We start from the raw sequence: 23,280 nt of genomic DNA, 5'->3' as shown, positions 1-23,280 counted from the left end.
GTGCACAAAAGTATTCAAAATGGTCTTTTACCTTTGATCCTCAGAGGTAAAAGACTAGACGGGTCATTCTATGAAATGGGTGCCAAACTAGAGCCAAAGTGTGTTTCTAAAGCCTACAGGTAAATTCAAGAATTCTTATTAACATGATGTACAAGAAAATACTATTCTTAAAGAGTATCACACTATAACCATTGTTCACAAGTGCTCCATTTCCATGTGTCCAGGCTGACCGACATGACATTTACATCTAAAATATTACCATGCAAATTTTATATTTTGAAAATTGCATAGTGGAAAAGGCACCCGTTTCATAGAATAACCCAGATACAGTCTATACTTTCACAAAATGTTGTAAGAAAACAGCACAATTTTGAGAGTAACATATTGTTTTCCGTTTAAAATTGTAGTGTAGAAATCGATGCAACCTAATCAACAGCAGAGAGGCCCTGCAAATACAAAACGCTGCAGTATTTTTCGGAGACACCAACTCATGAAACAACTAGACTGTCTTTATTGAGGATTACCCATCTGCACTTTAATAGCAAATTACAGTATTGAAATTTCACATGTTATGTGCTTTATGTCCATATCAAGTAATTCATTTATTGTTACCTTTTAAAAAAAAAAAATAAAGTTTGGGTTTAATACTTGATGTATTTTCTAAGTCTCGTCCTATAATGTTATCACTGCTTTTTTATTAATTAAATAATTCACTTGCATAGACTATCACATTAACATTGCTAGTGAAGGCAATTATGGTGAAATTACATTGCACTGTAAAAAAGGAACAGCATTGTGCAGAACAGCAAGTCCAAGACAAGGCCTGTCCATTACGCAATGACCATCCTATTATTCAGTCCTGTTTTTATTTGTATTAATGTATATGTATTGAGATAATAAAGTCAATTAGGGAAAACAGTTTTTTTTCTCAAGTGAATCTAATTCGTTTCCAACGGAAAATATGTTATTGCAATTTAATCTTGACCTTTTCTCTGGACGTCTATCACAAGGGGGCGACCAGACATAGGCGAAATCCGAAACCGCATTATGTTCCGGGTTGAAGACCTGGACGAACCATAGACATTTGCCGTAACTTTGTAGAGACTAGTACTTCCAATATGGCGTCCCACATGTCAAGATTTAGAGCCTGGGGACGAGTACAGAGGTAACAAGCTAGTTATGACTATTTGGTTGATAGATAATGATACTGCATACGTTAATTGAGTGTCTGTTGGACGGTGTCTTAATAAATCATTGATATAGGACTTGTCGTTTCTGTTCCGCTTTTCATTTGCTGGTTTTATAGCCAGCTGTAGCAATAGCTAACAACTAATGCTATACTGCAACGTTAATAAACATAGCTTTAATTACTCGTTAAGTAAGTGTATTGGCTTATTGTTAATGTCACATGAAGCATGAGTATTCATGGAGATAGGAGGACATTTTGTAAATACATTTTCTAAAATAATTATGTGTGTGGTTGCAACTCTACAGGTTTGGCTTTGCCGCATGTAGGCAATATAGCAGTGGCAGCAGCAATGGTTATCCAAATGTGTCGCTTTCTGCCCCTTTACCTGGAATCCCAAAGCCAGTATTTGCTGCTGTGGACGGGCAAGAACAGTACGAAACAAAGATCACCACCCTTGAAAATGGTCTTAAAGTAGCATCACAAAATAAATTCGGGCAATTCTGTACAGTTGGAAGTAAGTGTGTTCTTTATATTGTGTTTGTGTGTGTTGTGTGTGTGTGTGTGTGTGAGTGAGAGAGAGAGTTTTTAAGTCATCTTTAATATTATATTGTTTCTCACTCTTTTATTAGTTTTAGTCAACTCTGGATCAAGACATGAAGTTAGATACCCCAGTGGGATCTCACATTTTTTGGAGAAGCTTGCCTTTTCTGTAAGTGTCTCTTCTGTTTATGATAAAATCAAATAAGTTGATTGGGTGTTGAGTGGCTAGGGGGTGTTAAAATATTTTGGGACATTTCCAAATGTATGTTTACTTCAGTCCACAGCACAGTATGGAAGTAAGGACGAAATTCTATTGACCCTTGAGAAGCATGGTGGGATATGTGACTGTCAAACGTCCAGGTATTGAGTAGAACAGTTATTTTGTGTAAGTAGTACCTGCCTGTTGAAGGCGTTTCTTCATGTTTTTTTATTTGCCTGCAGAGACACCACTATGTATGCAGTGTCTGCGGAGGTGAAGGGTTTGGATACTGTTGTCAGCCTTCTGGCAGATGCTGTTCTGCAGCCACGCTTGATAGGTGAGTGCAAAAGTTTGGAAACTGCTATGTTCTGATGTGTGCAGGTGCAGGTCGTATACTTCTTCATAAGTATAATTTCTACTTTTGTGTAACCTTACTTAAATTGGTCATTTCAAACATGAATCACACAGATTTAAGTTATTCTATATAAGAGTGAATACACAAGGATTTTGTTTAGGTAGTTCAGACCTCTGTGTTTCCTCAGATGAGGAAATTGAGATGACAAGGATGGCAGTACGTTTTGAACTTGAGGACTTGAACATGAGGCCAGACCCTGAACCTTTGCTGACAGAAATGATCCATGCGGTAGGTCACCTTTTCAAAGAAGATCAGAATTTCTTTATCATTCTTTTCTGTCCATCCTGTTCTGTTCTATTCACCATTCATGCTATTCATCATGCTTATGAGTATGAGTGAAACACTGAGTTATTTGCCACTGCTGATGTAATTGTTTGTGGATATAGGCTGCGTATCGTGGAAACACCGTTGGCTTGCCTCGCTTCTGCCCCGTGGAGAATGTGGACAAGATCGACCGTGCTCTACTCCACTCCTACCTCCGGAGCTATTACTGCCCCGAGCGTATGGTCCTGGCCGGGGTGGGAATCGAGCATGAGCAGCTGGTTGAATGCGCCAGGAAGTACCTGCTGGATATGAAGCCTGTGTGGGGAGCCAGCACATCAGGCAACGTGGACCTGTCTGTAGCTCAGTATACGGGTGGAATAATCAAGGTATGCTGCTGAGTTTATATGCTTAATAAGGTTTTCAATGTGGTTGTGTGTTGCACCAGATGCTGCTGGTGCATATATCTGCTACCAGTCAGAAGTTTAGAATCATCCAGAAAGGGACATGTTCTCCAGGAAAACAAAAAGTATTTACTGTAAAACAGGGAGTGTAAGAGTGCTGGGATTGTTTTTACACAAATATGTGAGACCTTAAACACACCATTTGGATTTTAGTTATTATTCCTTAACAAAAAGATGGCACTTTTGTTCACAGCACCTCAAGTTTCTAGGTTTTTCAAAGAGGATGCCCAATGCCTTTGCGTATGGGAATGCCACTGGTGCTGGTCCGTTTTGCAATATTCACAGATATGTAGCCAGGTGTTCCCTTTCAGTCTCAGATCAGTTTTGACCTGAATAGCAGACATTTACCTATGAATAAACCATACAGATGTAGATGTGAACATGAAGTCGTTAGGTCATGCACGAGAACTTTGCTCATAGACTGACTTTGCAGTAAATTAGGGCCCTGAGTGACTCTCAGATAGGGTTGGGTATCTACTGAACCAAATCACAATGTAGATTTCAGTGTGACATTAAGGAATTGTTGAAAAGAGCAAATTATTATGACATAAAAAAGCTAATAATCTGTAACTCCATGATCGTTTTGACAGATGGAAAAAGACATGTCGGATGTGAGCCTTGGTCCCACTCCTATCCCTGAGCTAACACACATCATGATTGGATTGGAGAGTTGCTCATTTCTGGTGAGTTTGACTTCTGAGACTTCTCTTCTGCGCACATTAAAAGAAAAGAAAATCAATCAGTTTTACCTACAGTGTAGCTCGAGTTGCTACAACCAGTTGCTAAGTATCGCTGTAGCTGCCTGGTTGGATTATCTGCTGGCTGTAGCAACTCTAGCTAGGTAAAACCGATTGTTTTTTTGTTTTTTTTTGGAGGGGGGAAATCTGTTCAAGGAAATCAGTGTTCAGGAAATGTTGGAACACAGTTGGAATGTCCAACTTGGTTGGAATTGTCTTATGTTGTATTGAGGGAAATAAAATGGTTGTGGCGATCCAGCAATGGGAACAAATTTATTGATAAAGTGTTGAGGAAAGAAGACCTAGTGGTTGTCTTTGTGATCTCAGACATACAGTACTGTACATGCATGAGTCAGGAAATAATTATTCCAGTATCCCTGCAACAAGCAAAATATGTTGCTAAGGCAGTATGTTATGAAACATTATCCATCCTTATGTTAAATGCCAGTGTAGACCACTTCACTGTGCATTTTGATTGGTTTTGCATTTGATGTGGTTTTGTGAGTATTAAAGGAGATGTTCATGTTAGGGCTGGGCGATAAAACGATAGCGATATGTATCGCAATAGATCGCAATGTAATCGATATCAATAAAAAATACGTTCGATAGAACACTCGATAATTAAAAGCAAGTCAGTTCAATTTGTGGCGGTAGCTGACTTGGACAAGGGGGGGTCTTGGTAGTGTATAGGTCTAATTGATTGCCTGTCACTTGAGGGAACCCTTGCAAATTGCAATTGTAACACAGTTTAAAGGCTGCTGATGTGTGGATGCAATTCATAACGTTTTCTACATAGTTAAAATAAAGGTTCGTACTTCTCCTTGGGACAAGCACTTTTGAATTTTGGAAAACACTTTTCCATTTACATCGGGATTTTGCAAACATTCAGTGTCACAGTCAATAAAATGAGACCTTCAACGAAATTGACAAGCAGCTGTACGTAGGCTAAGATCTTAGCAGAGTTAACTTCAGTGCAGCAGTTTTGAACAAATTTGCGCAGCATGGTCACGATGCTAAGCGGATTTAATAGCAGTTAATTTAATAGCCAGACGTCTTCTATGCAATGCTTCTATGTGGCAACAACAGTCCTTCAACAATCGTGAATATTTTGTTAAATGCACATGCAGAGAGGGGCAGCGGGCTACGAGAGAGAGAGTGGGGCGGGGCAAGGAAAGGCTGCGTGCATAAAAAGCGCAGCTCAATGGCAATGCAAGGATTTGATCTTATATTTAATTTAAATTAAATTAAACATAGAATATTTATGTGTGGCGGCCGATTTTTATTTTGTGGTGCCCCGCCACAGATTAGTCAATGTATGGGAAACACTGCACACGTTGTCCACCTTACGTTGTCCATAAATAAATAGGCTAAATATATCTTGCATTGTAGCTATGTGCAACTCCAGCAGAGTAGGCGATAGAAGTAGGCCTACCTCAACACAGACTCTCACCTTGCTCAATGAGTCACTCTCTCTCTCTCTCTCTCTCTCTCTCTCTTTCTCTCTCTCTCTCTCTCTCTCTCCCCAACGGGCGCATCCCTCCTCAGCATGCACGTAATCCAAACATTCACAATCGTGCAAGACGACTGGCTAAATTGCTATTAAAGGAATTATCCGGACTAAAATGCACTTTAGATCAATTTGGTTTTAGGGACCCTCTACTCTACCACGTAAGTGTAATGTTGTTTGGAACTGTAGAAGAGGTATAAAAATAGCGTTTTGTAGCGGCGAAATGACATGCCCTGGTCACTTCCAGGCTAACAAGTTTTGACTAAAAACGGTAAAATCGAACTTTCTCAAAACACATCCGAATGACATGATTTTGATGTCAACTCAACGTATGTACTCCCAATCATCTGTAAATTGATCTAAAGTGCATTTTACTCCAGATAATTCCTTTAAATCCGGTTAGCATCATTAGCAAAGCTGCACAAATTTGTTCAAAACTGTTCCATTCAAATTGTCTGCTTGAAGTTCTAATCATCTCAATCCCGATGCAAATGGAAAAGTACTTTCCAAGACTCAAACGGGCCTGTCCCAAGAAGAAAAGGTATTCATTTGAAACTTAAACACACGTGGGGAAACTAAACAGTCTAACCAGTAGACTATGATAAACTAGCAAATAAAGCTACTTTGTTTACAATATTTCCAGGCTTCAACCAGTGCTGCTTTTCATTCAGACTTATGTGCACATTTATTTATTTTAGTGTTTTTGTTGCTATTTCTTTTCCCTGTTTGCTTTGATTGATAACTGAGGTGATTAAAATCAGAGGAAGGTTAAGTTTAAAATAAAAGTGTTGAAATTTATCTTTTTTTCCCTTTTGGTCCTTATCTGAAATAGATTTTTTTTTAAAAATCAATAATTATCGATATCGACTGATATGAAATACTTATATCGTGATATAGTTTTCAGCCATAACACCCAGCCCTAGTTCATGTTCATCCGCCCAGAGTGTAGCACTGTTGCTCCCTGGATACTCTAGCTGTTGGCTGCAGCAACTCAAGCTAGTTACAACCAATTGTTTTCATTTTTTTTGTACCGACAGCCCATGAAATGTATTTCATATAGTGTAATTGGGAGGAAAAAGATTCAACTATGTGTAGCCTAGATGCAGCATTGCGTGTGTACATCTGGAATAGAACACCACACAACTAACATAAGTCTTTCAGAAATCTTCACATACAAAGGGAAGTAGAAGAGCCAAAGATGCATGTGTAAATGGAGACTTATTATCTGGACCAATTTGATTCAATGACCCCACCTGTATGTTATCGTTATGGGTGGCAGGAGGATGACTTCATTCCCTTTGCGGTCCTCAACATGATGATGGGAGGTGGAGGCTCCTTCTCTGCTGGTGGGCCTGGAAAAGGCATGTTTACTCGTCTGTACCTGAATGTGCTCAACAGGTAAAACATCACAGCTCACACAAATATACAAATGCCATATATGTTGCGGAATATTTTCAATAAAGACCTCATTAGAACTTAGAAGTGAAGAGTGTGTATTGTTGTTTGAAGTATAGATCCAAACCTGTTCTGTTTTACAATACCTTACAGACATCACTGGATGTACAATGCTACTTCATACCATCACAGCTATGAGGACAGTGGACTCTTATGCATCCATGCCAGTGCAGACCCCCGACAGGTAGAATTATGACCTCAATTTGGTTTCAGATGAAGTGACTAAAACTCCTACAGACTTGTATAAACAATACGTTAAAGTTTGGTTTTATGACTCAAGGGTAAAATCAGTTGCTTTGTTATTTATCATGTAAACTGTTGGACGTTTAGGTGGTTTGACTGCTTAAAAGCACAGCTATATTAACACAATTCATCATTTTTGAAGGTGCGGGAGATGGTTGAGATTATAACCCGAGAGTTCATTCAGATGGCTGGGACAGCAGGAGAGGTGAGCACACATCCATAAATAATCTCAAACTTACAGTGTTCAGTGATATGGTACTAACCATTTGTATTCAATCAATATTAAGATGGAGCTGGAAAGAGCAAAGACGCAGCTTAAATCAATGCTGATGATGAATTTGGAGTCACGTCCGGTCATTTTTGAAGATGTTGGACGGCAAGTTCTAGCCACTGGCAAGAGAAAGCTGCCTCATGAACTGTGTCAGTTAATTAGTGAGTATCGATGACTATATGTGATTGTCTACTTTGAAGCAATCAAGCAGCTTGTTTATTTTATTTTTTTTAAAGATAACTGTGTACATTAATTGTACGTGTTATTTTTTCAGGTAATGTTACAGCAAACGATATCAAGAGAGTGACCGCGAAGATGCTGCGGGCTAAACCAGCTGTGGCTGCTCTAGGTGACCTGACAGAAATGCCCTCATACGAGCACATACAAGCAGCTCTCTCCAGCAAAGATGGACGCCTGCCCCGAATGTATCGACTCTTCCGATAGACTGAATATGCTTTGCTATACAGACTGGGCACTTGCAAACTGGACTTACAAGCAGACTTATTTCTGTTGTTTTCTTATTACATATTGCATTTGATGTGATAAACCTTATATTCATGGTTTCAGAAAACCACCTGGTGTATCCATGTTTGTAGACTTGTCAGATCGATCGAGACTGGCATGATCAAAAATTAGCTGAAGATCAATTCTCCCCACACAACAGAAAACAAAATATCTATTATGGATTTGAGTTTGCTTAATAATAGTTCTACCTGAGTGCTGCACTTTTCAGCTAGACATTACAGCAGTAGTAGTACTGTATGTAATTTTGCCACACTAAAATTTTGTACAGTCATCAGTATGACTTTCCAGATTACAAAACACCTTACTGTACATGCATACACCTGTTTCAGAATTTGAAATATTCTCCACTCTCCATTTAAAATGTTTTCTTTTTGCTGTTGAGAACATGAGTATTATAAACATATTGTTCTGTTCTGATATGGCAAATTACACAAGTTTGACAGTATACAACTATGCATTGACCATGCCTGCACCAGTTCAGTTCTGTAATCTTTGGATTACCCTGTTGCTACAAATCTTGAGCATATAGGTAGTTATTTGACCTCGAAGGTACAAAAATTAAGTTAACTAAATCAGGGCAGCATTTTATTGGCCCTGATGCGTGTTCATAAAAATAATCTATGGCAACTTATTTATGTAGCAGTCTTTAACATTTGGGAAGAGAATTTGTATTTGAACCACATTTGTACCACATTGTCCCAAAACCCTTGGATCAGATTTATGCAGAGGTTTGCCTGTTTGAGGTAATTTTTCAGCATTTCATATCAATTCTGCATTACAGTTTTTAATGCAATCTAATACTGGCTGTATAAAGTAACATGTTCTTAAATATTACACATCAGAATAGTCAGTTAGTTGTTTGTAATACACAGCATCATGTGATTGCATCCCTGACGAAATAATCCCTGGTGGTCAATATTCAATTTAAACACCATTGTAAGATGTTGTATAAGAGATAAATGTAAAATGTGTGTTTAGTCTTTAAATATGTATTTATATTGCACAATTGGATACGGTCTGAATACTGCACATCAGAAATTGTTAACGTGGCTGTGTCAGCCTCTCATTGAGCTCTTGATAAATGCAGCAACTTTCCGGTCAGTTGATTATGTTGCTGTTGTCTTGAACTTGGTGAAAACTGCTATGACAGATGTAGACCGCACATGCACTTACTTGTGTTCAATTACCTTTTCATCAACCGTGCTTCTTGTGTAGGAAGTAGCTGAGCGTCAGTTTTATTGGCACGTCAAAGTAAGGCCTGAAATCTGCGTTTGAGAAAAATAGATTGGACTGCAAAATTACTCTACTCCCTTGTTCCTCATAGTCGTTGGTGTGCGTGCAGCACATTTGAAGTTGGGTTAATTGTTATTTGTTGCTTGTCAAAATAAATGTGACTCATTTCTGTACACCTAGATGCAAAGATTTAAAAGCGTACAGGTCACAATCAGTCTGCGGTGAAGCAAGAATGGCTGATAGAGAAGAAATATCTATGGCTAGGCTTTGATGATACTGAGGTTCATTGGTGCACTGCAATGCCAACAACTGGATTTAGCAGACCTCTCAAGTCTCACGCATTGAGCGTGAGACACACGCATTTCAATGACTTCACACGCCACACGTGGCATTTCTCACTCCGAGAAATTATTAACTTTACCGCACAGAAATTTCTAAGGGCTATATTTTACAAACGTGTCACACAACGTTGCTGTCTGTGCGCTCATTCAGCTCAGAGAGCTGCTGTTCAGTTACTAACCTATCGGCCAATCAGAAAATAGGATTTCTCAACCAATCAGGAAATAGTTTTGTTTTGATGTGGGTCCGCAACGTGGAGAACACTTCGTGGAGTGAAATTAGGCCCGGTGCTTCGTCTGATAATTTTCTGCGCAGTTGATCAAGATACCGCGGACCGACAAAAAAAGAAAACAAACGTTTCTGCTATCGATGTCATTGGAGCCATACAATAAAGTGGTGGTATGCGCGTTCATTCAATGCAGGCGCCTGCGCTAGAGAAACCGAAACTAATCGATAACGTTTGGTATCAAAGCTCCGCTTCAACCTGTTATTGAATGCTGAATGCTATTTAATTGTTTAACGACACTTGACAACAACGTTAATTTTTGGAACTTCCATAGAAACAGAGCAGAGACTGTATAATACACTGTAGCACTGAGTATTGTATAGTCAAATTTGAATATAACGTGGCCAAAAGCTATTGTAGCTATCTTTCTATCTGTTAAAGATCAACAGATCAGTGATTTACGCCTATCTGCTCGCCAAAAAAGCTGGTATTGTGTTTCCTGAATCCTTACATTCAGGCATTCAAATTAAACTTCATTAAAAAACATGTTTTTTTTTCTCCATTTCCTACCCATGTATGATGCTTGCATGAGGGAAACATCCCAAAACAATAGCACCCATATGCAAGCATCATGCAACCATCATGCAAAAGCAATGAAACTAATTATATCTTACATTAGTAAAGCAGTCCTCTGATGTGCATGTCACAAAACATTTAAGTGAAAGTGCATGTATAACAATATAGGCATAATAATGATTGTGATAATGATAATGACAATTTGATTTGGAGGGAGTGGGGTTGGGTACGTGTAGATGAGCCCTATGACCCCAAAGTCTGCCATGACTGGGCCTCAGGTCAAAGACGTTTGAGAAAGGCTGGTCTACATAACCTGCATCAGATTGAGGTTTGCAGTGATGCGCCTGAAGGCACAGGTTGAGGACCCAGCACGTCACAATATGCACATTTGTTTAAATTCATACCTACGTAATCACCATGACCAAAATTGTACTTTTTTTTTTACTTTGAATCTTGAAAAAAAAAAAAAAATATTGACCTAACTACCGACCCATTTTTTTTTTTTTTTTTTTTTGGCTGTTACTGCAAACAAGAATATTTTTAAGGATGGCCTCATGACTGTGAAAATGGCTGACATTGAACCACAGTGCTTTAAATGGGAGCCCCCAGTATCAGTCATCAAGGCATCAAAATCTGCCACAAACACTTACAACACACAACATCACTCATAAACACACACACGGACAGAACCACCACTGTTCAAAAGACCATTTTGGGGCTAAATGTGCTTTTTCTCATTTGGTGGTTTTCTGTTTGTTTAGAGCAGAATGAGCCACTGCTGTTCAAAGGGCCCATTTGGGTGAAATATTATTATAATTTATGTTATTATTATTTATTATTATTTACTATAGGGTTCTAGAATAAATAAAACAGTGTGTTTGAAATAATGGAATTTGTGCTCTCTCATGAAGCTGGGTCGATGGGTTATGGGGAGGGTGGGTCTGTTGATCGGGGGGGAGGGGGCGTGGTGCCACGAGTAGTTCAAGCAGACGTAGGATTTTCATGTACTTCGATCAGGGGGGAGGGGGCGTGGCACTGTGCCAATGACACGCCCCCTCCCTCCTGAGAAACAAAGTCTCACTCCTTGCAAACTTGAATGAAATTCAACTAAAGGTATCAAAATAACATTATGGTTGGGAGAGAGCAGGACATGTTGAGATGTCATAAATCGTTTTGAAACTGCTTAATCTTCTGTCGAGACAGTCTAGAAAGGGACCAGCTACAAGAATGCAATGTACAAAAAAAAGTAGAAACATTGAAATATTTCCATGTAAAACATTTATTTAAATAAGGATCATCATGTTACAGTGTATAAACAAACTTAGTACGAAAACCATAGAATAACTTGGAGCATCATCAATGATGATCTATGGTTGGCTCTTAAGAGAGAAGAAAAGAGGGACGATCAACGTTAAAACATGAATTACTGAGAGCTACAGAATGATTTAAGGCGATTCATTTCTCCCTTGAAGGTTCACAATTGTGCCTTCGCCCAAACACATTTCTTCATCATTGATACAGTACTGTAACATGTTGAAGCTCATATGTATTCAGTATCTAAGCATTGTTTCTCAAAGACTTTGGACGATCATTACATGGGCTCTAATAAATGGATGTTTATTGAGATTACCCATTTATTTAAGTAGATGGCCTTTTAAAACCTTAGAATCAAAGATTGCTTTTAAATACTGAAACCTCTTACACCAATAGATACCGACAGACATTGATGACTAAAACTCGGTAAGAGTGGAATGCAAACTTTCTTTTTCTTGCTGGCCTCTTGTAGGGTTTTATATTAACTTTAATGGGGGAACTTGTCTATACCTTCAAAAACTACAAAAAAAATACAAAAAGACAAATATATTGCACTTTATGTCTGACTATTATTCAATGTTGCAAACTCCTGACATTTCTTTTGAATTTAGCAGAGGACTAATCATCTTACATGTGGCTAGAACACCAACAAACATGTAGCTGCATCAAGTCTTTAATGCAATCTCCTGGAAGCATGATAAATTATGTAAACATATGTTTTTATATGTGTATGTATACCTCAGGCCTCTCTGGGTTTTATTGTGAGTTCCCTTAGAAAATATCTGAAACATCTTGTGACATTTTCTTGGACGTTGCCTGTAAATAATGGCTGTAGTAGTAGGCCTATGTAGAGAAGTAGAACAGTAGAGTAAATCTGACATTCTATTAGAAGATTTCATTGCATTTATAACCATCAAAGTTTTTGGCTTTGAAAAGTGCACTTACCCATCATTAACATGTTTGCTATTTGCTCTGATTAAGTCCATGTGCAGCACAGCACTATTTTCATGTTTGAATTATTGGATTATTAATTATTAAGTACATTTTTTGAATACAAATATGTTTTCTTTTAAAAGATATGGGTTGAACTCACCATAATTATCCTGTGAGTGATGACATGGCATAGATCTTGCCACAGCATATGTTTAAACTCAAAGTTGTTTTTAAAAGATGTTAAGGCCATACAAAGCTGCTTTAAAATTTAAAGAAAAATGTTATGTGTCTGTGTGACATCAAAGTCAACTGTATAAAACAGGCAAGTATATATATAAGAGACTCTGTGTGTGCACATAGATATGTAAATAGATATGTAAGACAATGTTCCTTCTTAATGAGTACCACAAGTAAGTTTTGAAAATGATCAAAACTCTTTGTTAACTTTGAAGTAACCACAGAGCATGTCATTTTCACAGCAGTGCATCTGCGCTAGACTCTGAAGCCGTCCTTCTGCCTCTCCTTCAGCCTCTTTCAGGTACCCTGGAGGCCAGACGCTCAGACGTCCCACTCCATAAGACTGACCAGCAGAAGAGTCCTTCCCCCTGTGTATAAATTGCTTGGTCTAAGGTCCATATAGGAGCACCTGGAGCTTTTTCAGGAAATACTACAGACAGTGCTGTTGTGTTGGTTTTTCATAGCCTCCTGCCTCTGCAGTTCCCGGGATATCCTTCTTCGGATGCCCTCCAGGTACAAGTTTCTGTCAAACTGCCCTGCCCCCAGTGGGATGCTGCACATAGAACATAATGGAATGTTAAACAATAGTTTGTTCTGGTCTAACTATTTATTCATATCTGATTGGACAAGAGGCATTCCATGAGTGGTGATATCCTGGAATATCCCCACTCTGATTCTTCACCGCTAGTTATCACTCCGTATTTAGCACAGCATTGTCCAAGGTTATATTCCATTAATTCAGAGAGAGAAAATGGAGAAGGGTGAATTTTCACTTGAACATGTAATGTATAGACAAGCAAGCATACAAATGATTGTGCACATATATTATAGCCTCTCTCACTTAACTTGGCTGTTGAGTGTTGCTTGGGTTAGAGAAAATACATAAATCTGTTCTGTTTGGTTACACTTTACTTGACAGTATCGACATAAGAGTAAGATGACACTGTCATGACCGTGCCATAAACAAGTCATAAACATTTATGAAATAACCCTTCTGTTATTAAGTGTCATTCGGTTTTTGTCATAATAAATTAGGGTTAGGATTAGGATTAGGTTTAAGACTAGGGCTAGAGTTAGGATTAGGGTTAGGGTTCATGTATCATGACAGTGTCATGTCACTCTTATGTCGATACTGTCAAGTAAAGTGTTGCCTTATATTTTTTCCTATAATACACCTAAACTGAGCAGTCTGCAAGTTATCACCACCCTAAAATGGCAGTGTGATAAGTTGAGCTTTGAGAAAGGGTTTGTTTCTAGAGTACATGGGGAAAAGAGAGGAAACATGCTTTACTCACTTGTCTCTGCCAGGACGAACCTTGACCTGGAACATCCCGATCACTGGTCGGTGGTCCGAGGTCTTGATAGATGCACAGGCAGTATACCTGACTACTTTAATGTCATCATTTTGCCTACTACGGAATATTATCCGGTCCTTTGAGAGAGAGAATTAATTATAGCAACATACATAGTCTTATATGAAGATCTGGAAAACATTTTCCTATGGCTTTCTCACCGTGTAGGAGGGTGTCCGTTGTTTTGAGGTGCTGTCATAAATGTCACAACCGATGTCAAACTTGTACGTGGGCAGAAAATGGATGGGCGCCTCTTGGAAGCCTTTAAAGATGGTCCCTGTGTAAACAGACTTGCTCTATATCAGTCCTCTCTTTAAATCATCTGTAGTGTATGAATCAGATCTCCCAGATCATCTGTACCTACCATCGTTCATCTCTTTGAGAAGCTGGTCGTGCTGTAGAAGAAACTCCATGGTTTGACCAGTGTTCTGTTTCAAGACGGCTTCCACTCCGTACCGGTCTTTATTTAGACGGAAGTTAAAATCCCCAAACCAAAACACCTCATCGAACCGTGTTGTCACATCCGCTGAGAGAAATTCAGAGAGAGAGAGACAGAGAAACAGAGAAAGAGTAATTAATAATCAGTCCAGGTGTAACAAAATTACATAGCAAAGGAACTAATAACACATGCCTGATGTCGTCAACTATCATGACAAATTAGCAGTTTAAAATCACTAATATGGGTAGAGACTTCTCGGACAATTCACATGGACTTCAATGGGTCAACTGGAGAGCTTGACTACAGTCTTGAGACCCTCTGACCCCAAATTTCCTACATTTCATAAAATTTAACATTTAAAATATATGGCCTAGTTTACACCATGTCTATGCATAGGCCTACCTGGTACTTGGTGAACAAGTGGCCAATACCATGATACAGGGGCAAATGATAACAAAAAAACTGATCCTGCATGTCAGGGTAATATTTTATTTCAGGGAACTTATATTATCCATTAGCATACAACCAATATGTATGCATCCTTATTAGGTATACATTAAACATGTATTAGTTATTTATTCACCATTTTGTTATTGTCATTCTACATGTCATTCATTCTTGAAAAATCCTTAATGTCTTCAAAGCCTCAAATAATTGTAATGTACTCAAATCAGATTTATAGGATTTATTTTATTCGGTTGTTAAGTCCGACGTCACTGGCCCAACAGCTTTTTGGTCAAAAAAAGGTTAACTAGCGCAGCCAGATGTTTTTTGCGACTTGTAAACCATGTCACCATCACCTCCGTTTTATTGAGGGTAAAACAAAATCGGTTAACTTTAACTGAGCAATTACTGTAGCTGTGCAGCCAGATTATACAATCAAGGGTTACATGCAGGCTTCCGCGAAAAATAGGATTTTATTAGTTTGAGACAACAAGTGAGTAGTAGGATGACAATTTTCTTAAAGGCTATTAAATAGCGGGAATTTTTATTTTATTTTACTGTCTATGGAGAAAACCGAGCAGCTCTGAAAGCCGTTGGACCCGGAAAAAGATTTATTAGCCTATTATTGCATCATCAGTTAATAACCGAATATGATTATTATATTGAGTATTTCACTTTTGACAACATATTTATTATTATTACATCATCTATTTGTTCACAGCTGGTATGACTGAGCTGCCATTGATTAAATGCTGCTACACCATGGGATGTGTTGCAAGCAAGGCTTTGAACCGGTTCATAGAACAAAAACCAGAAACTTTTGCCATTTTGCTAGGAACAAAAATGAAACCAGAAACTTAGATTTTTTTATGTTCCGGAACAGAAATGTTTTTTTAAAATAGTGGTAACCGGTTAATACTGGTTCTTTTTTTGTTCCTGGGAAGGTTTGTGTTTCCAATGAAATGGTGAGGGTCACCTCCTGTCATTCAATGAATGCATGGAGAGTGCAGACAGACAGAGCTTGCCACTAGCAGGCAATCAAAAGGCCTATGAAGTCTCCAAATCTCAATGATTTCATTTCACCCGTTTTCTCTTTTTACTAGGTGACAAACATTGTTGGGAAAAACTAGCATTAACGTTAAGGCTACAGCTTTAATTTATTTGGAAAAACATAATAGTCCTCATTTTGGCATTTAGACATTGGGAAGGCATCCAAGAATCCAATATTACAGTACCCACCAAAAATATACATTTTTTGTTTGACCAGGAAATTATTCAGGCTAAAGGCTATAGGAAGACACTGGTGCAGCTTGTATAAAGCATAGGCCTAGTGTTTTATTATGTTTGCTGTAGGATAGAGTCTAAAAGACAATATTGTGACTATGAATAGCCAGTTTGAAAGCATACATATATTTTTGTCCGACAGCTGACATGGAAGGTTATTAACCGGTTCAGGAACAATATTTTTTGTTCTAACCGGTTCGGGAACATCAATTTTAGGATGGGAACCAAAACCGGAAACGCTAAAATACTGTTTCTGTTCAGAACGAACCAATTGGCAAAAAATTATGGTTCAAAGCCATGGTTGCAAGTGCGGGTGTGTTGTCTTGTGTTGTGTTGGTGGTATAACGAATATGTAGCATTTAATTGTGGTTACAAACTGGGACATTTAATTGAGGCCTGATAATAGTGGTTATACCAGAGAGGGCTGAAGCTGTAGTCAAGGATCTTTGGTTATATGATCTTTTTGAGGGTATTAGATGTAAACCCAGAGCCCTACATCGGTACTATATTCCTGTAAGATGTTTCATTTTTCCAATTGCCCCATAGAAGTCCACCTAGCCACAGAGAGAAGCCTCTAAGAAGCCCCAGAGAAACAGTAAGTGTAGAATGGCTTTTGGAGCACTTTTATGTATCGATCACCAACTAAGTGTATACAGCAACTTACAGGAAACAGAGCGATATGGATTAGTGTCTGGCAAGACTTTTGGAAGAGCCAAGGCTTCAATAATCTTGTTGTAGTCAAGTATCCGCTCATAAACTTTGGAATCTCCCGCTGCAACAAAAGTATAACAATATCCCTAGAAATTAAATTCCACAACACTAACAAACGACATGCAGCTTGACTTTATATAATGCATACTAGCAGTCTCCACTCCACAAATTCTTTTCTATCTTTAAGGATACTGGACATTAGATCTGTAACATTAAGTCCTTCCCTGTGTTATAAATAGGCATTCACATGGTCTGAAAAGGCATAACTCATGTTTCACCTCACCTGAATGTTTATTTGCACCATTGCCACAGTGACCGGCGCTCAGGGAAATTCAGTGCGTGCACAGTGTACAAAAGCCTCATTGTAGGAACCATTTGCTGTCTATATCAGATTTACATACTGATTATTTCCAGCTATACACTTTTAAGGCAGAGTTGCGAATCTCTCTCCATTCATTTAGATAGAATGGAGCCTGATCTGGTCTGTCCAAAATAGCTGCCTTGTAACAATATTTCCTATGAAGACTTTTCTAAAATTGTTGCATATAGCTACTTTAATTTGTGAATGTTACACGTGTACATCAATATTAAGCCTCTCAAGGGACACATTAACATAGATGCACTTAGATGTTAATGTAACGATAATAAAATGTTCATTCTACTCACAAGTAAAGTGGGACGTAATGAAGAGAAATGAGGTTCCAAAGAAAGTGAAGCCAATACCCACAGCTCCTTTGGTCTTAATCTGAGATATGATGCGCGTTGTTACTGTGGCATGCTCCACCTCTGTAAAGACACAATCATCACAGTAACACAATCAACACACCTTTTAATGGGAAATCCACAAAAAGGCCACAAAAGAGGTTCAAAAAAACATTTGAAATTTTATTTTAAAATAAATTGAACCGCTTTACACATGCGTAATCCTTTCCTCTTACTTCCTCTTAATGTAGTACATTTTCAATTCACTGACCTGAGCAGAACCAGATAAGATCCCTTCGCACAAACACAGTAAGATAGAGAACACCATGAGCAGCTGCGTAGAGCATAACATAATAAGGTCCGAGGGTTTCCTGAAGACGAATTTCCCACTCTCTTCTGTTCAATACAAAACATGTGCGTTCATTAAGGGCCTGACACAAAACGCAGGATGATGAAAGTCAAGGTATACAATTCTGTTTCAAACTTGCCTATCAGGACACCCCTCTTGAATACCAATGATGTAGAAATCCTGTGCAAATTCTGTGTCCGTCGGTAGCAACAGATCATCCAGGTTGTTTGGAAGTCCCTAAGCATGAAAATGGGGGACAGAAGGAAATAATGACAAATTAGCTTGCTTTCAAAACGATTTTGGAGTGTGGAGGATTCATTCGTATTCTTGAATGTTTCCACCACATTTAGTTTGCTTAGAAGTCTAAACACAACAATCACACTGACGTCCAAACAAAAGAATCCAATTGACCTCCAAGGTTTCAACATGATGATATAATAGTAGAAAATGGGCCTAAATAATGTATCATTCCTAGCACTGAAGTGGACATGCAAAATGATCAAGCATCTTAAGTAACTTTAATACTTTAAACTCCTTTCATATATTAGTGGGACAATGAAACACACAAAAACCGTCTTAACACAAATATGCAACACAATAATAAAATACTAGATTGTCACTGCATACTATATGATTACAAAATACACATCCATACTAAACCTTCCCAAAGACAAAAAATGTTGTTGGTGGCAGCCACAAAACAACGAGGCTACTTTACCATGGATGCAGGTTATGGGGTTGGACTGAATATAAAACTGAGAAAAAGAAGGGGAAGGGGGAGGTAGTACGGGGCTTGGAGAAGTCACCTTCTCTCCCTGCATGTTCCATGTAGCGATGTAGATGCCCACATGCCTCTCGGGAAAGTAGCGGTCCAGCTCCTCTGCTCCCAGGAGAGCCCCATGCCCCAGAACACTGCCCTCCAGAAAGCTCCTGGAGACACACACACACACACACACACATATATATAGTACTCTGCCTAGTCCCTGTTTCCAGGTGATTAAGTTCTAATAAATTAGCTGACTTAAGCAATGTGTCGTTGGTTAATTAATACAAGAATTTGTATTGATTAAGTTTGCTTGAGTTCTTTACACTGAAGAACACAGGAGAACAGTGGCTCGGGTTGACACGATCTGACACAAACACTAAGCCCATTCATCAGCTACAGCTGGTCTGCACTAAATTCTTTACCATCAAAAGGAAACGCAGCCTACCTGTTCCTCACATCCTTGGGTGTGATGGGGTTCAGCACACTGAAGTTAGACTTCATGGAATTGACGGACGAGTTGTCGGACACCATGGTCTCCAGTAGCCGGCTATCACTAAAGTTCCTGTGCAGCCTATCCAGTCCTTTGTAATCCACGCAATCCCTGTCAATCTGATTAGCCGTCCTTAAAGACATAGACGCCATATTACACTCCAGGCTTGGAAGCATTTTACTGGGCTGCAGAGGGGACAGAATTATTTTTGAATGTCTGAAGTGCTGGTCGCCCATGGACCGGTGCTTCCTCTGGCTCACAGGCAAACTATGGCAGCGGTCACGGAATGGAGACAATGGAGAGACCACTTGCTCCAGCTGGCCTTCATGGCTTGGTCCGTTGGTCAGCACGGTGGGGACATCAACTGAGGAGGAACGATCAGTAAGGCCCTCTTTAAGGGAGCCTTTAAAGGTAGCTATCGGGGCAGCAGAGTCGGTCAAGCTCTCCTGACTCGTCTTTAACCGCCTCCCTCTGACACGCTCAAAGGGAACGGTCACAGAAGATGGCCTGGCCTGCGCAGGTGGCTTTGGATCAAAAGTATTCAGCATGTCTTCTTGCTTTCGCTCATGCTGGGCTGATTCTACTGAGTCGGTGAGATGTTTTTGGTCTATCTGCATGGGTCTCTCTGGGGGCTTCTCTGGTCTACGGTCAGTACAGCCAGACGAAGCCATGTGCTGCTTCTTGCTGTCTGACTGCAGCTGGAATGGCAAATCATTTCCCCCATTCTCATTCATTCTAATGTCAAGGAAAGCCAGTCACATGCTGTAAAGGCTCCTGGTCTCCATGTGTCTACTACCATCTGCATACAATTCCCTGGAAAATGCAAGGGGTAAAATACACCATGATTAACTAACATAGTCTGAAATACTAATCAGCCTACCTGTGTACAATTTTGGCTAAATTGTGACTTAAACCATGACATAGTCAGCATTATTGGCACTGAGGGATATGATTAACCACATTTTTTGTTTTTCCCCATTCACTTTATTTTTTTAAAGAAATATAGATATTTATTGGATTTGTTTTCACACACACATATATACACACACACACACACATACATACATAAATGATTCATACCCCTGGCAAATATTGATTTAAAGTTTTCTCTTGATTGAAAATTTTCTCTTGACTGATATGTTTGTTCTGACTGAAAATGACACTGCCACAAGACAATGTGGTAGAAACATGGAATCAAAAAAGTAATTGTTTTATATTTTTTAACATTTTTATGAAAAATGGCATGTCCAAAATTATTCATACCCTTTTTAAATAATCAATGGAAACATCTTCATTTGCCATCAAAGCTCTCGAAATGGTTCTTATTGCTACCAAGCCTCTCCATGTCTCCACAATGATTGTAGACCGCACCTTTTTAGCAGCAATCTGGGTTCGTGCTCACTTTTTTGACGGATTGAGGTCTGGACTATGGTTGGGCCACTCTAAAATGTTGGTATTGTTCTTTGTTAACCATTTCTTGCCTTGTTTGGCTGTATGTTTTGGATCATTGTGTGGTTTAATGGTCCAATGCCGCCTATTGGGGCAGGTCTCTCGGCACACTGCCTGATCTTTTCCTCCAGAATCTTAATGTAGCCTCTTGTTTTAGTGTTACCGTTTACTTTGAGAAGTTTACCAGGTCCCATTGTCTGAAAAACACCCAAAACTAATACATTTCTATAGCTATTCTCCACCTTGGGGATGGTGTTTTGGTGGTTGAAATTTTCACCCCATCCCAAAATGGATCACTTGGTCATCATAGATGCTTATCATGAATCACTCTTCTCCAAACATTCACAACTCAGCTTAACCTTTATAAAGGCACACCTGGACAAAGAATTTAGCTTTCGCTGGATTTTTTTTGACCCAGGGACATGGCCTGAGATTGGCATAAAAAAGGAAGCATCACACCCAAATGAAGCCATGTCTATTTCAATTGTGGGGGTGAGAAAATTATTATTTTGGGTTCTTTTTCAACCAGGGGGACCTGGTGACTTTCTCACTTAACAAGCTAATTCATCGAACTGGCTAAATAGACTTTTAAGCAGCATGGCTAACAATAGGAAAGTGCACACCAAAGATTCTAGAGCGCTACGCTCTGAGCTGACATGCCGTAGGCTTCTGAATGTTCATGAATACGAGAGATGCTTGTCTACATTTTGCTGTATTAATCAACATTGAAAAGGTTTTAAAACGTTGTCTAACGACAAAATTACCAACAAGACATTACCTTGGAGGCATCATAACAAACTTCCCTGGTAACACCACATAACATAATTCATCAAACTGGCTAAATAAGACTTTTAAGCAGCATGGCTAACAATAGGAAAGTGCACACCAAGCTGACATGCCGTAGGCTTCTGAAGGTTCATGAATACGAGAGATGCTTGTCTACATTTTGCTGTATTAATCAACATTGAAAAGGTTTTAAAACGTTGTCTAACGACAAAATTACCAACAAGACATTACCTTGTAGGCATCATAACAAACTTCCCTGGTAACACCACATAACCAACAAATTTAAAATGAGAAGCAAGACGACTGCACGCCTGTGTTGAAGCAGAAGGAAATCAAATAGCGCCTCTATCGTTTGAATTCTAGACAGCATGGTTCCCCGAAGTGGGTGCTGCGCCTGCACCGACGCCAGTCCAGGAGGTGCTGCGGAATTCTTTGATCATATTTTGAATCAGTAGCCTATCACACAGAAAAACAAAGATTTAATACCAAGTCCAACATAGTTTTCCTTTTCTTCACGTTACACACAGACTTTTCTGGTGGTAGTTAACTAGCTAATTGCTGCGAGACCTCAAGGCAGCTTTCTTTTTCAGAAAGAAAAAAGCAAGCTAAGTCGCTTGAAAGGCTAGAGGTGGAGATTGGAGAAAGTTCTCTCTGCCGTCGCTGTCGCAGGGCATAGAGCTTCCACACAAGCTCAGGTAAGTAAAGAGGCCATGGTGTTTTGGATCTCCCTCTCACTTGGCACTGCATTAAAACTTGACATATTTCTATAAAGACAATCAGGAAAACCATTGTCTATGTCCGTAGTTTGATGCTCCATAGCTAGTAAACTCTACCATGCAAATAAGAAATTGTTGTTCATGATACAGAAAAGCCAGTCTTTTCTGGGTCTGACCAAATTTAAAATGGACTGAGGTAAAGTAGAAAACGATCCTGTGGTTAGACCAGTGGTCCCCAAACTTTTTCTTCCGAGGGCCAGCTCACTATGCCTGGCTCTAAGAGGGCCAGAGACTCGGAGTATATCAGTAACCATAAATAGCTTAGCGCTGTGAACAAAGGCATTACATTTAATCTATAGGCTATTGCAATTTAATACCATTGTTATCTGTGTTTATATTGCCATCATGCCATATCAGTGTAAAATGTAGCTCAAATCATCCTCAGCAGGCCTACTGCATGTCCCTAATGTGAACCTCAGCACCCAGGGAGAGAGGGCTTTCAGCTACATAAAGCTGTGGAATTCACTGTCAGACTACAAGAGACATTGTGACTCAATTACTGACTTTAAAAGCACACTTAAAACATATCTCTTCAAGATGGCTTATGGACTGACTGACTGACTGATTTTTACTTTTTTATTTTTACTTTTACTTTTAATTTATTTTTTGGAGATGACTATAATTTTACAACCTTTTTGTTTTTGTTTATTTGTGAAGTGACCTTGGGTGACATGAAAGGCACTCTAAATAAAATGTATTATTATTATTATTATTATTATTATTATTATTATTATTATTAATTATTAAATGAAATAATAATAATAGCACTCAAAACTATAAGCAGGGAGTCCCAAAAGTATATTTTGAACTCTGAACTTTGCATAGGCTACACAGCTCAAGTTGTGAACAAGCAATATCCTACAAATAATTTAAAGTTCTCAAACTATGAGTTTTATGTAGTGGTGGCAGAAACATCTGAAATGACCACCATTCTAACTTTCACTCACCTGATGAGAACTTTGTGAACTCTGTATGCACATTTCCAGTTCCAGAAAGTTCCAGAATTATGACTTGAATAGAAGTTAGTTAGTTATAAACAATTAATTGATACATTTTTAGAATACTTTG

At 38.9% G+C, this 23,280-nt stretch overlaps 2 protein-coding genes across 4 annotated transcripts; one reads left to right on the top strand and one right to left on the bottom strand.

The window, feature by feature from the left end:
- The first annotated feature begins 1,071 nt into the window (after positions 1-1,071).
- On the top strand, positions 1,072-8,907 carry pmpca (peptidase, mitochondrial processing subunit alpha). Its single transcript, XM_048236226.1, has 13 exons — positions 1,072-1,165; positions 1,495-1,703; positions 1,819-1,898; positions 2,007-2,089; positions 2,171-2,265; positions 2,471-2,571; positions 2,730-2,993; positions 3,659-3,751; positions 6,592-6,710; positions 6,861-6,951; positions 7,153-7,215; positions 7,298-7,442; positions 7,556-8,907. The coding sequence occupies exons 1-13, from the start codon at positions 1,119-1,121 to the stop codon at positions 7,723-7,725; spliced, it is 1,560 nt and encodes a 519-aa protein (XP_048092183.1). The 5' UTR covers positions 1,072-1,118; the 3' UTR covers positions 7,726-8,907.
- A 2,534-nt stretch (positions 8,908-11,441) lies between these two features.
- Positions 11,442-21,781, bottom strand: inpp5e (inositol polyphosphate-5-phosphatase E). 3 transcript variants are annotated; one of them, XM_048236944.1, is made up of 11 exons: positions 21,668-21,781; positions 19,157-20,014; positions 18,752-18,875; positions 18,085-18,182; positions 17,868-17,992; positions 17,561-17,680; positions 16,848-16,955; positions 14,381-14,542; positions 14,178-14,293; positions 13,960-14,096; positions 11,442-13,217 (listed from the first exon to the last, which is right to left on the bottom strand). In XM_048236944.1, exons 2-11 carry the CDS (start codon positions 19,933-19,935, stop codon positions 13,085-13,087), a joined length of 1,902 nt encoding a protein of 633 aa, XP_048092901.1. In that variant the 5' UTR covers positions 19,936-20,014; positions 21,668-21,781; the 3' UTR covers positions 11,442-13,084. The 3 variants fall into 3 exon arrangements, with proteins under 3 accessions (XP_048092901.1, XP_048092903.1, XP_048092902.1); XM_048236946.1 differs by lacking the exon at positions 21,668-21,781 and adding an exon at positions 21,429-21,654; XM_048236945.1 differs by lacking the exon at positions 21,668-21,781 and adding an exon at positions 20,465-20,594.
- Positions 21,782-23,280: the final 1,499 nt, after the last annotated feature.

The sequence above is a fragment of the Alosa alosa genome, chromosome 24 (genome assembly GCF_017589495.1).
Source record: "Alosa alosa isolate M-15738 ecotype Scorff River chromosome 24, AALO_Geno_1.1, whole genome shotgun sequence".
Classification (NCBI taxonomy): Eukaryota; Metazoa; Chordata; class Actinopteri; order Clupeiformes; family Clupeidae; genus Alosa; species Alosa alosa.
This window is presented reverse-complemented; position numbering and strand designations above follow the sequence as displayed.